At 35.7% G+C, this 13,003-nt stretch overlaps 1 protein-coding gene across 3 annotated transcripts in view; it reads right to left on the reverse strand.

The window, feature by feature from the left end:
* Positions 1–353: 353 nt before the first annotated feature.
* LOC134531008 (NPC intracellular cholesterol transporter 2) overlaps positions 354–13,003 on the reverse strand; it is a 195,951-nt gene continuing 183,301 nt past the window's right edge. For 2 of the 3 annotated variants that reach the window (XM_063366444.1, XM_063366442.1), the window contains exons 3-5: positions 12,465–12,572; positions 9,341–9,519; positions 366–544 (exon numbers count right to left, since the gene is read on the reverse strand). In XM_063366444.1, the coding sequence (XP_063222514.1) occupies positions 461–544; positions 9,341–9,519; positions 12,465–12,572 (371 nt within the window). In that variant the 3' untranslated portion in view covers positions 366–460. Of the gene's footprint in view, positions 545–9,340; positions 9,520–12,464; positions 12,573–13,003 lie in introns of all 3 variants that reach the window. The other variant, XM_063366445.1, reaches the window with a different exon arrangement.

Consider the following 13,003-nt stretch of genomic DNA (forward strand, 5'->3'; position numbering starts at 1 on the left):
ATGCTCCTGACAATTTATTGTGTCTATTTATTTTGTAAAAATGTTTGGAATTAATCACATACTTTACTTTAAATGGAAAGATTTAAGCAATGTATTGAAATCATGCGAGCGAAGCCACGGGTTGCTAGTTATAATAATAAAATATCAAATCAAAAATGGCTGATTTTCTGCTTCATCCTTACCTGAAAAAATGTCATATTTCTTCTTTGATGAGTCTACCTGGAGAAAATGTGGTAATTTTCATAGATAGGTACTAATTCTTTGACTTCAGTAACGATGGGCTGCACATCATTTATGAAATACTTAAAATATCTTCACCGACGTGAGACAGAAGTTATCCAGAGTAATAAAAATTTAGATGCTAAATGACGATACTTTATTATACATTAAACAGTATGAATTCAAAGAACACACAGGCATCTGTTAACACATGTTTGACTGAAAAAGTCGACTCTTCAGATCATACTACTTGACCGCTGAGCTTGAAGCAGGTCAGAGTTTTCGAGGACTGGTCTGCCATCGTAAATGTTAGGTTCACGCCGGACTGCAATTTTAACAAAAAAGCAAATGTTTAATTACTCTAAAGTACAATAACATGAATAGTATTGTCTTAAATTAAAGCCACATAGAGTATAACAAAAACTGGTCATTCATTTTTATTGATGAAAGCCAATATAGGAATAAGTAAAAACAAAAATTCATCTTTAAAGCAAAGTTACATGGCAGGAAAAAAAAAATTAAAACTAATTTACTTAGTACTCTTGCATGCATATCAAAAAGCTTGCTCTCAGAATCTTTAATCCAGAAGTTCATAATCATGAGTTGTTTTTGTTTCAAATGATGCAAGTAATTAGAGTTACTTTCTTGTCGTTTTCTGGTATTTCTTAGTAAAAAAAAAACAGTAAAAACTTTCTTTTCACTCTATAAAGTAAGCACCTAGTACGACTTTTAAAACCTTTGTAGTCTAAAATAAGAATAAAAATAAATTTAAAGTGTTAATAAGGCAACAAATATTCTACGGCATTTTATTACTAAAAAAAAAATTCAAAAAAATATGACCCGTGCAGTGCAGCTTGATGCATAGTGTTTTTTTTCCCCAAGAATGTATCATGTTATTTCTTAGAAAAAAATATTTTGGTCATGTTTGAACAACATTTAATACAAGCTATAAGCCACTTATGCATTAGATACCATGGTTTGTCCTAATTCCTTCTTGCTAGTGCTTGCGCTAAATAAACCATAAAAATCTTGTTTCTGATTAACTGCCAGTGGCAGGTAGTTACACAAGTTAGAATAACAAAACTTTGTAGCCTGTTTGAGTGGCTGGGGTTAGTTTTTAAATTTACTTTAAAATATATATATTCCCAAATTTCTTCTGAACGCCATGTAAATTTTTTCTTAACATATTGTGAACTTAAAAAGAGTATAATTAACGTTTAACTCACAGGCCGTCCTTAAGGTCTATGTATTGACCGACCCATCTCATGGACGTTTGTTTAGTCGGAATAATGTGCACTTCTCGGGTTAACCCGACCCACCAATTTTTGAACTCGGCTGCGATTCTGAAATGCACACTGCGAGTAGATGGTAAGCGTGAGTATTGTCAGGTTTCCGCCTGCAGTGGTGTTCTCTAACTCTAACAAGCCACGGGCGCTTTCCACAACACGATCGTCATTTTAAAAACTTCCCCGATGCGAGGCTATGGCCATTAATAATAGTGCCATCTGATTATTCCATTTGACCAGTTCATTAATTTGGACAGTAACTGTAGCCTCGAGTACAGGAGCTCGGAAATTTACGATATTGACATAAGCGACGAAGTGAAGTCGAACTCCCGCCTGTGGCTTGTCGTTAGTATTTGAGAACACTACAATGAGGTCCACAGACGGGAGAACCCGTCATCGCTACCGCCGAACCGAAGTCGTCAACATGGCGGACCCACGTGTTGCAGCATAAACCTATATAGAATATGTCCATAAAAGAATGTTTCAGTTATACAATTTAATTTAGTAGTGTGTTGGTTCAAGGTCACAATTGAAGAGTAACTCAAACAGTTTTAGATAAGCGCATGCACGAATACTGCTTGTTGTTTTCTCGCTTGCAGCACGAAGGAATGGATCTTTCCTCAATTTTGTCGAGGGTGAACATGTAAACTTTATTTGGCAACAGGATTGAGCCCCTCTCCATTGGAATCTCTTTGTACGAGAGTGGTTGAACGTCGAAGTCCCTGACCGTTGGATTGGTCGTAATGGTCGAGACGACAGAGCTCTTTTTCACTGGCCTCCACGTTTCCCTGACATAACGCAATTCTATTTTTTTTTTATAAAAGATCGTGTCTACGTTCCGCCGATACATAATGATTTGCCAGAGCTGAGGCACAGACTTGCAGTAACTCTTGCTTCCATTACTCCGGACGTGTTAACCAAAGTGTGAGAATAATTGGATTTTAGGTTTGATGTGTGCTGTATAACTAAACTAACTAACTAAACTAACTAAAGGTGCACATATTGAAAATTTGTAAGAAAGCTAGGTTAGTTGACCTTCAATTTTATGTATGATTTGTTGTAAATAGTCTAAATTATACTATTATAATATACTATTTAAACTGGGACATTCTTTTATGAACAAACTGTATATTCCGAACAACGGGGAATGCACCAAATGTATTGGTGTGCCAAATAAAAATTTATAGTAGCAAACTATTCTCGAATGCACATTCCAAACTTAAATAATAATATCAAGGACTAATCACTGCTTTAACAATTATAAATGCGAAAGTGTGTTTTTATGTTTGTCCTTCTTTCACGCAGCAACAGTTCGACATGTTTTTTTTTTTTTTTGCGTATAGATAGTTTATGGGCCGGAGATTGACATAGACTACATATAATTAAGAACATCCATCCCCAAGGGAGTGAAAAGGAGGTATATTCAGTTTTATAATAGAAAATCATAAGACATGTCATATATACACAATGGGTTTGTGTCATTTCTCTATGTCCGCCACACGGTCATATTGTAAAAACTGGCAACTTCCTCAGGGGTGCCCACAAGGGGTTGTGGGGGGGGGGGGGGTAACGACGCAGACTGCGTCATTAAAATTTCAGGGGGGTGGGGGGGGGTTAAAAGACGAGAAAAATGTATATATTATTTACATAATTATAGCTTCTAATGTGAAAATACGTTTCTGGTGCTTTGATAATTGAAAGGGATCTTGTAAATCAAATTGGCAACCCCGCACTTTCCTCAACAAAAGCAGTTTGGCATCTGTCGGTTCAGGATGGAAATATTACCTGATATGACCAAAACTATTAATAGAAAATCAGTTTTAATTAATGCAAAATGTGATAAAAATATAATACTAAAAAAGTATAATATTATAAAATAATTGAGTAAATCATTGAGAAAATGGCATAAAAAATTTCGGGGGGGGGGGGGGGGGACGCATTATTAGGTTAGGGGGGGGGTGAGTCATAGTGTTTGGGAGAGGGGGGGGGGCACCTCTGTCTTCCTATCCTTTTCCTTGGCGAAACCCATCCGCTTAGTGAAGCTTGCGGTTGCTAGGAAACTAAAGGTGGTAATAAAAGTTTATTTTAGAACTTCGTCAATAGATGGCGTTGCCTTACATTTGTAACGCGCTATCGTTTGGTGCGTCTGTTACGTCTTGCCTAGGTGTTACCTGCTTTCCCATAAACTGGAGCTGAGTATTGGCGTCCCGGTTTTGCTTATGAGTAGTCTTGATGAACCGAGATTTTGCAATCAATGTGACTTTAAAATCTAAATTTCCCGTTTTTCAAGTGTATGTCCTACAGACTTGAAACTCGGTAGTGATGTTCATTATATTATTATGTGTTTAGCCCGGTCAAATCCGGGTACTTCAGTTAGTTGGTTATAAAGCTGGCATTATTACATTTATTACACACAATCTAAAATTACATTACATTATATACTACATAGCATTGATAAGGCGTGCATATCCATAGTCAGTAGCAGCTCTTTTTGATTTGTTTCAAACCACGTCACTGTAAAAATGTTTTACAGTTTTATACGAATTATGAAATCAGCATGCCCATTGTTCTTTAAGCAAAATGCAATATTATTTTTGTGTGTACTATTTAATTGCTGTAATAACTATTAATTCTATCTCAGCCTGTTCATTTAGTTATTTCATACTACGCAGCCTTTATTTGTTTCTTACAGTAAAATTAAATAACAAGAGGACAATAATCTTTAACAAAAAAAATTAATTCCTTAATTGAAAACACCTACATTTGTTAGTAAATACGTTTTCATAAATTATTCACGGATAAACGAATTATTTAAGGGGAGTCTGACAGCAAAAAAAATTTAAAATTTGACTTTTTTCATTTTAAATTCTAAAATAAAATTTGAACTTTCCTCAATAAAATGGTATAATTGTTATTGCAGTACTTTTCTTCCATCTTTAATTTTTTGACGTGACAACGTCTAATATATGTTGAACGCCGGCTGCACGCACGAAAACGTGTCCCGTAACGCACATTGTCCCACTACGGATGTGTCCTGTTACGCTCATTGTACGCATTCGTGGCATCTCTCTTACACTCGATTGGAACAACCATCGATTTTACTTTTCAATCATGTTTTCGTCGTTTGAATTATTAATATTATGTAATTTAACGATCGTCCACCGATTTTCAGCACAATCGGTACGGTTATTTAAAAGTAATGTTGAATTTTCAATTACGTTTTTAACGAACAATGGTGTTTTACAGTTAGACATAATAATTCAAATTACACCCGGGATCTTTTGCACAATGTTTTAAAAAATATTGTAACACATTATAAATAAGTTTGGTGTATTTGGGATGCGTATTGGTTATAACATCGTATTATAAAACCGTGCTTCTATCTACGGTGACGGACGCGAACCGAACGAATCGCACTATCTATCCGCTGTTCATAAAGTGAAGTGAAAAGTTAATGTGGTTTTCATTGCTTATTACAACAACAATTTCAGCAATAAAGGTTAATTATTCTTTTATTTTAAAAATCTGATTACTAGTATAATTTCAAGTATTTATTCTTTTATTATTAAAAAAATGTAGCATCTGTCGGCGAGTGCAGTAATAATAGGTCATGTTGGATATTTTATTACAGTTTATTTATATGAAAACTTGTTCATAATTATATTTAAACGAAAAGTTAATGTCGTTTTCATTGCTTATTACAACAACAATTTCGGCAATAAAGGTTAATTATTCTTGCATTTAAAATATCTGATTACTAGTATAATTTCAAGTATTTATTCTTTTATTATTAAAATAAAAATGATTCAATTTTATTCATAAAAGTATGCAATCATTTCATCAATGTTTTGTTATGACGTTGTCACGTTAAACTATCGTCCGTAAACCGACTTTACATACAACCAATTTTTTTAAGGTTGAGCTGCACTTGTTAAAAAATTTAATTTTTTGACTTTTTTACTTTACAATGCTAAAAAAAATTATAAGCGTTCTGAATACAATAGAATGCTTGGTTCTGTAAAACTCATTTCCGAAGATTTTTTTTTATTTTTTGAACTTGCAACTGCATAGAGGAATGAGGAATGAATTTCAAAGTCTGGTGTTTTGTATGAGCTTAGAGGAAACTTATAGTTTTGGGGATTGGGTATACTGTAATCTATGTAATGGTTTTTTATAGCAGTTGTTTTTCTGAAAAGAGGATGTGTTTTGGTTATCTGTGTTCAGGCCATTTACACCAACTATTTTTATTGATGTGAACAGTTTTTTGAATAGATTTTTTCATCACAACGACGAGAAACAGAATGTTTTCACAAAACGCAATTCAGAGGAAACAGATATACAAAAACTGCTGAAGACCACAACAATACGGTTAGTGAGAAGATTGTTGAAAATATAACTGCATCTACTTCTAGTAATAAAGAAGACACACTAGACAGTGTTTCGAAAACAAAGTTAAACAATAGTGATAAGGAGTTTTCTTTCATTGAACATGAAAATGGTGAATTAGGTTATGTTTTAGTAGATGTTAGTATTTTAGTGAAGATTTTTAGTGATTATTTGTGTTGCAAACTTTGTGGACAACCCGTGACACTGAAAGAAGAACTATCTGCAAGAAATGGACTTTCTACCAAATTTATAGTTTTGTGTGTGAACTGTAACAATAGTAATTCTTTTTACACATCAAAGAAGTGTAAAGGAGACTTGTTTGAGTCTAATGTTAGATTCATCTATGGCATGCGAGCCATTGGAAAATGTCCTACAGCAGCAAAACTATTGTGTGGAATCTTGGACTTACCACCGCCCCCTTCTAGAATGAATAAGTTCACAGAGGTTGTGGAAACAGTTGCAACAGATACAATGAAAACTGCTTCAGAAGAAGCTGTATAACTATATGATGGCGACAACAATATCGCCGTAGAATTTGATGGTACTTGGCAGAAGCGTGGTCAACCTCAAAAAACTCTGTAGCCACAGTGACAAGTGTTGACTCTGGGAAGGTGTTGGGCTTTGAGGTGCTAACAAAACACTGTTTCAAGTGCAACTTGGCAACACAAGAACACAATTGTGATAAGAACTACGAAGGTACTAGTGGGAGCACGGAGGCAGTAGCTGCTGTAAAAATTTGGAACAGATCTGAAAAAGGCAGGAATACCTGCTATACAGAATTTTTTGGTGATGGAGATTCAAAGGCACACAAGAGGGTAGTGGAAGAAAATCCGTACAAGAAGAAAGAAATAAGAAAAATTGAATGTGTTGGTCATGTACAGAAGAGAATGGGTAGGTACCAGGATGAGAAAAATAAAGCAGTCATTGAGTGGAAAAAAAACTTTCTGGTAGAAAAACCATATACGGCAGGCTAAGTGACAAAACTATTGATCAGCTTCAGAAGTATTATGGCACAGCAATTAGAAGCAATACAAAAAATCTGGAAAATATGAAAAAAGCAATTTGGGCTACTTATTTTTATAAAGTTTCCACTGATGAAAAGCCAATACATCATTTATGTCCCACTGGCCCTGACACATGATGCAAGTATCAAAAAGCTCTAATATCTGGTGATTATTATAATCATGAACATTCAATACCGGAAGCAGTAATGGAAGTTGTGAAGCCAATTTATAGAGACTTGGCCCATCCTGATTTGTTGAGGAAGTGTCTTCATGGAAAAACCAGAATCCTAATGAATCATTCAACAATTTTATTTGGACACGGTTGCCTAAAAATGTGTTTGTTGGCCTAAAAACTTTACAGTGGGGTGTGAATTATGCTGTGATATCCTTCAATGATGGTAATTTTGGAAGAGTCAAAGTGCTCCAAGAACTTCATCTTACTCCAGGATCCAATGCAGTGAAGACTTTCAAACTACTGGACAAGGTGCGAATTCAAAAACCGCAGCATGCAGCACAACTATCAACCAAAGAGTCAAGAGTGCAGAAGAGGAAGAGATTTTTGAAAGAAAATGAGAAAAGGTAGTTTCAATAGACTAATTTTCATTTGTGTAATTAAGTTTTGCATATGTGGTAAAACATGGAAGAGTTAAATTGTAAAATAATAAATCTAATTTGTTTTTATTTCAAAATATTTTATGTCGTAATTTTTTTTAAGCTTCAATGTTTTTTTAAAACAAGACATCGCAACTTAAGTGTTCACTAAAACATTTCATTCTTTAATGTTTTACTACTTACAGAGTTTCGCAAAAATAAAGCTTGTAAATATTTTTTTTACGTTAAACCTCACTTGCGATATAGCGATAATTATTTTACTTACAAAAGCAAGTCGGTATCTACACCAAATTCAAAGTAACAAAATATATTAACATATGTTTATTTTAATTGAAAATTTTCCTAAGTGAATTTGATGTATAGCCGCTGTATATCTGGGTAGAATCAAACATGTTGCTGTAAATTTAATCAAATACTGAAAATACACAAAAATGCAAGGCATTGATTCCAAAAGAATGTTACCCTGCGGAACAAAATTTTTTAATTTTTTTTTTTACGCTTCACTTCCAAAACATAATGCAACTTAAATTTCTTCGATCGAAAATATTCTGTCCAACTCTCGACTAAACGACGAGATCAATTGTGATGGAATAATTTATAAATGTAGTCATATCATATTATTTCAAGAAGTATACAAGATAATTTGCTTTTGATTTAATCTAGGATACTTGTGATAAACGTAAAAAAAGGGTGTATTTAATTCATCGAGATAGTCAATGTCCACAGTAATAAAAGTGTGTTCATCTTATTAGTTCTAATTGCCAACGAGTCATACATTTTAATAGGTTAATTTTGATGTTATTTTTCACTATTTTGTATAACTTATTAAGCTTTTTGAGAAATTCTAATAAATAATTAATCTTTCAAGTCATAACCATTAAAAAAGTAGAGTCTAAACGTGATAATTACTTCATATTAAAATTATTTAAGTTTACAAAATATATTCCAGGGATTTATGACAAAGTTTCATTTGACACGCCAATATTTTTGTTTCGTTTCCCGATGTCCACAAACGTGAAAATATACGGGTGCATGCTGCCACACGCACGAGTCCGCCATCTTGACCGCTTCGGCTCTTGGGTACAGCAGAAAAAAATAACGTTATTTCCCAGCATTCATCAGTAGTCATACTGCCTAAGACGGCAGCGCTCAGAGGCTACAACAAATAGGCGGGAGTCTTCGTGTCACCTACCCGTGGTTTTGGAGTTTGAGAATAGTACTGACATTAGCGGAAGGCGTGTAATAGTGAGCGGGAATCACAAGGGGAGGTTAGCGAATTTGGAACAACGAGTGGGCGAGTGTCTTGATGTCGTCTACCCGTGTTTTTTTTTTACACCTGAGAATACCAATCCTGTCGAAGGCGGGTTGTCGTGAGTGGGAGTCAAGACACGGCAAGTTTGATTATCGCACCTCTGGTCACTAGTAAAATATTTTCTTTTAAGATTATTTTCATTATTGTGATAAAGACAACAATGATGTAAATGATGATTAGGATGGGATTGTTAATGTTAATGACTTTGATGACACTTTCGGTGACGAGGATGATGATTTTGGTGATGATAATGACGATGATAACGGTGTCAATATGGTTGGCTATGATGATACTTTTGGTGACGAATATGACTATGGTGGTGAAGATGTGGATGATGACGATGATTATGTGGTAATGATGATGGTAATGATCTGATCATCTTGGAAGTACATTTGGGTTCCAAGCTATATCCCGAAAAGAGAAATGATTGAAAAGAAGGGTGGGTGTAAAGTCGTCATCATGGCTCAACCAACATTTCAGAAAAATTTGAGACAAAGAAACTTATCGTGAACATAGTGTACCTTGATATGGATAGGTGGGATGTTGAGCTGCAGGTGGTAGATGATGGATTCTCCTGACTCCACTGGACAGGAGGCGTCGACCAGAGCTGCGCAACCGTCCTGCTGAGGCAGAGGATAGTCTATGGTCGTGCCTAGAGCGAGGGCCTTCACGTCAGGCTTCATCTTGGTGACAGTATGGTCTGCAACAAGAGTGCATGTGTTCAGAGTCGTCTACGACCTCTCCTCGTTCGCCAGTCTGGCGTACACATCAGCAAGAACACAACCAGCACACTGGGGAACATGAACAAATAAAGGACAATATAACATTTCTGCAACAGGTTTGTAAGTTGATACGTAAACAAATCATTATAAACCCTGGCTTATAACAGCTCCAATCGTTGCAGGAACAGTTATATGATACCAAAAACCTATTATATAACTGTCGTTTCATTGAGAGTCTCTATGGTCTAAGGATAACATACATCATTGTAGCACACTGATAGAACAAACACAATAATATGTAGTCATGTTAATTTATTTAAGTCAGAAACCTGAAGAAACATAATGCTATAATTTTTTTCGTCTGCTAAAAAAATTATAACATGATGTTTCTTCAGGTTTCTAAATATATATTATCTTATAGGAACACATGTTTTTATACGGATTTCATGCAATTTTCCAGTAATCAGCCATACCTTCAATGTAGATTTTGTAGGCCTATTATATTTTGTCTAGAAAAACCATAAGACTTAGCATTAAGTCAAAACCAAATTAAGTTAAAACAAAACATAAAACAATGCAAAAAAATGAAAAATGAAAAATAAATCTTTAAACTAAAATGAAACAGAAAACTGAAACATAAAACTCTTCTGCCAAAGTTAGTATAAGCCTGTATAATGCAGAGGAATATATATATATATATATATATATATATATTGACTACTCTTATTATTATTCTGACGAGTATATATAACAAAAAAATTAAGTATGGATCAGATGGTTTGGTTGTTATCAGTGAGCTCACGAGTCGTGTACCTGCTGCAAAGAGGAAGATTAATGCCTTTTATGTGAAAAATTTACCATAATTTTTTGGGTTAACTCAAGTGAAAAGACAAACAATTTTTTTTATATATCATATGCTAAACTTTATGTACAGAGTGTTCGAAAATTGTGGGGCATATATTTAATGGGTGATAGGGAGTGCAAAAACATCCAAGGCAGTTTAGATTGCACACTAACATCCTTAATTCTATTTTTAATGTCTTTTTTTATCTTTGCTGCTACATAATATCCAGAGTGACATAATTTTATATTTAATTTACGTTGACTTTTTCTTTTTCTTTAGGTACCTGCTCAATCATTTCATACTGAACGAAATTTTGTGAAACTTTGCCGCGAGCTCGTGAGTAAACAGTGGTAAAGTATTCTTACTTGTGGGACTGCCGAACTCAAAGTATCTAATTTTCGCCTTATCTCTTTTTCTTGTGACCACAATCCTTTTCGATATACAGGAGTACTATTTCACATTTTAAAATCAAAAGTCATCTAGGATTAGAAAATACTTGTATTTTCAGTGTTGTTCACTTGAACTTCGTACTGTGGTAATTAGATGGCCGATATATAAGGTGGCTGCCCTGCGCGGTGTTATGATTCAACTAAATTTTGCAGAGGAATCGTCAATTCGAGGCTACGGACTCCTTGTCAAGTAAGTTATCACGTGCCCTCAGTTACTGGAAATTTTGCTGGTAGTCCTCTGTGGGTGGAGGGTTTATTTGTGGGGAGAAGCGGGAAGGCATTAGGGACAATACAGTGGCGCCTAGATCAACGTAGCCTCGCATATAGCAGACTTGCTGGCAGGTAATTTGGCCTTCAATGTTTCTGGAGCCTGTGGCTCGTACATCCACGATGCATATTTATATTTGTGCAATTACAGCACATCATAATATGAGTAAACTTGAACCCTGTAAGGTTTATATGTTTATTTGCGCTTTGTAGCACCGGCATGTTATTACTCATGTATGCAATCTAGTCGTTTGTAAATGTTTCTTGTTCATGATTTTAGTCGTCTTTTTTTTTTTCTAAAAATATTGTGTACATACTTATGGGCACTTAATTGTATCAGAACAAGTTTTTGTCATCTCTTATTGTTTCAGTTTGGGAGGCTGTTGGGATCTGGCATCGCACAAGGCTTCAGATATCTGTGCTACTCCGCTAGGCAGAGCTTCTCTTGTGTGTGTTTTGTTTGTGTCATGAACCAAGAACACCCCGGCGATTATGCGGTTGTGCAAGCTGCACAGGGGGTCCTGTTGGAGTACTTACCGGAAAATAAAGTTGATTTTTCTCCCTCTGAAAATGGTTCTGACCAACTTCAACTGTCTCAAATTGCACTTAATTTACCAATAAATAATACCTGAATACAGGAGAGTTTAATATAAATTAACTAGTGTATCGTATACCTAAGAACGTTCTCTGCTGGAATTTACAATAATCTCATTTTTCATAATTTTCAAGAAAGTGCTGTTTGATTCGAGGCGACTGATAATTTAATGAAATGCCCAATGTTAATAATAACTAGCAGTTTCTTATTTTATTTATTGATTTTTGAAAGACTACAATTATAATGAAACTGTCACTAGACACTATATTATAGGCTTTGTGATCTCTGACTTAAAGAAGGAAAACTTCCAACAAGGGTTTGGCTCGCGGAATGAAGGTGGTGGGGGGGGGGGGGGGGGAGGGGAGGGTAACGTCGAGAGTTCTGCATGTGCGGTTAACCGACACGTCATCCCTGTATTCGGTACTTGTACGTTTTATACCGCCCGTATTTTGACTACCATAAGCAGAAGACTTAAAAAATATACATAAAGTTCTCCATAAGACATATTTTTGACATCAAACCAGTTTCAGAATCACACTTTTTGCAAGTTATTGCAAGCCCCCCCCCCCCCCCCCCCCCCCGGGGGCTACTGTGAGGGGCTTCTCAATTCCAGAGGGGCCGGGGCCCCCTGCTCCCCTGCCCTAGACTTCTAATATTGTCTGCACGATAGAAAAAAAAAACTGTGCTGGCATAGAATCTGTTGAAATGCGACAAGGCGTCGTTCGGGTGCTGTCCATCCCGCTTTATGCGTGTCGCTGCGTGTCTCACCGACGCTGAAGGAGACGTCTGCGCTGATCGGCTTCCCCGGCTGGAAGGCGCACGGCTGCTTGTCGCATCCGGCCACCACCAGCTTGCTGGGCGCTGATCCTTGGTCGCCTGCAACGACCACACCGCCTTTCCAACTGATGTCCGCGTTGGTTCGACAAGCAAGTTCTAGTGATAACTCTCCCTGGGTGCCTCAGTTAATATTGCTTCGACTGAAAAAATCAGTATTCGTTGAAACGTTTACACTAGGAGTAAAAACTACAACAGAGTGTTGGTTACAAATGACAGTGCGATCAACAAAATGTTTTGCTAGCTGCAAAACTTTACATAGCCACAACAGCACAACTTTAATCAGAGATAAAACCGTGAAAAAATCATGCATACTATATATTTTTTTTTTTTAGGGGGTTAATATATTTCATAAACTAAAGAGTCTAGTGAAATGGAAGAAACTGGACCCTAGGATACTAGACATGAACACACTAGACTTAATTTAAAAAAAATTAAATAAGATATAGGCACATATATCAAAATATAAAATG

The sequence above is a fragment of the Bacillus rossius genome, chromosome 3, assembly GCF_032445375.1.
Source record: "Bacillus rossius redtenbacheri isolate Brsri chromosome 3, Brsri_v3, whole genome shotgun sequence".
Lineage (NCBI taxonomy): Eukaryota > Metazoa > Arthropoda > Insecta > Phasmatodea > Bacillidae > Bacillus > Bacillus rossius.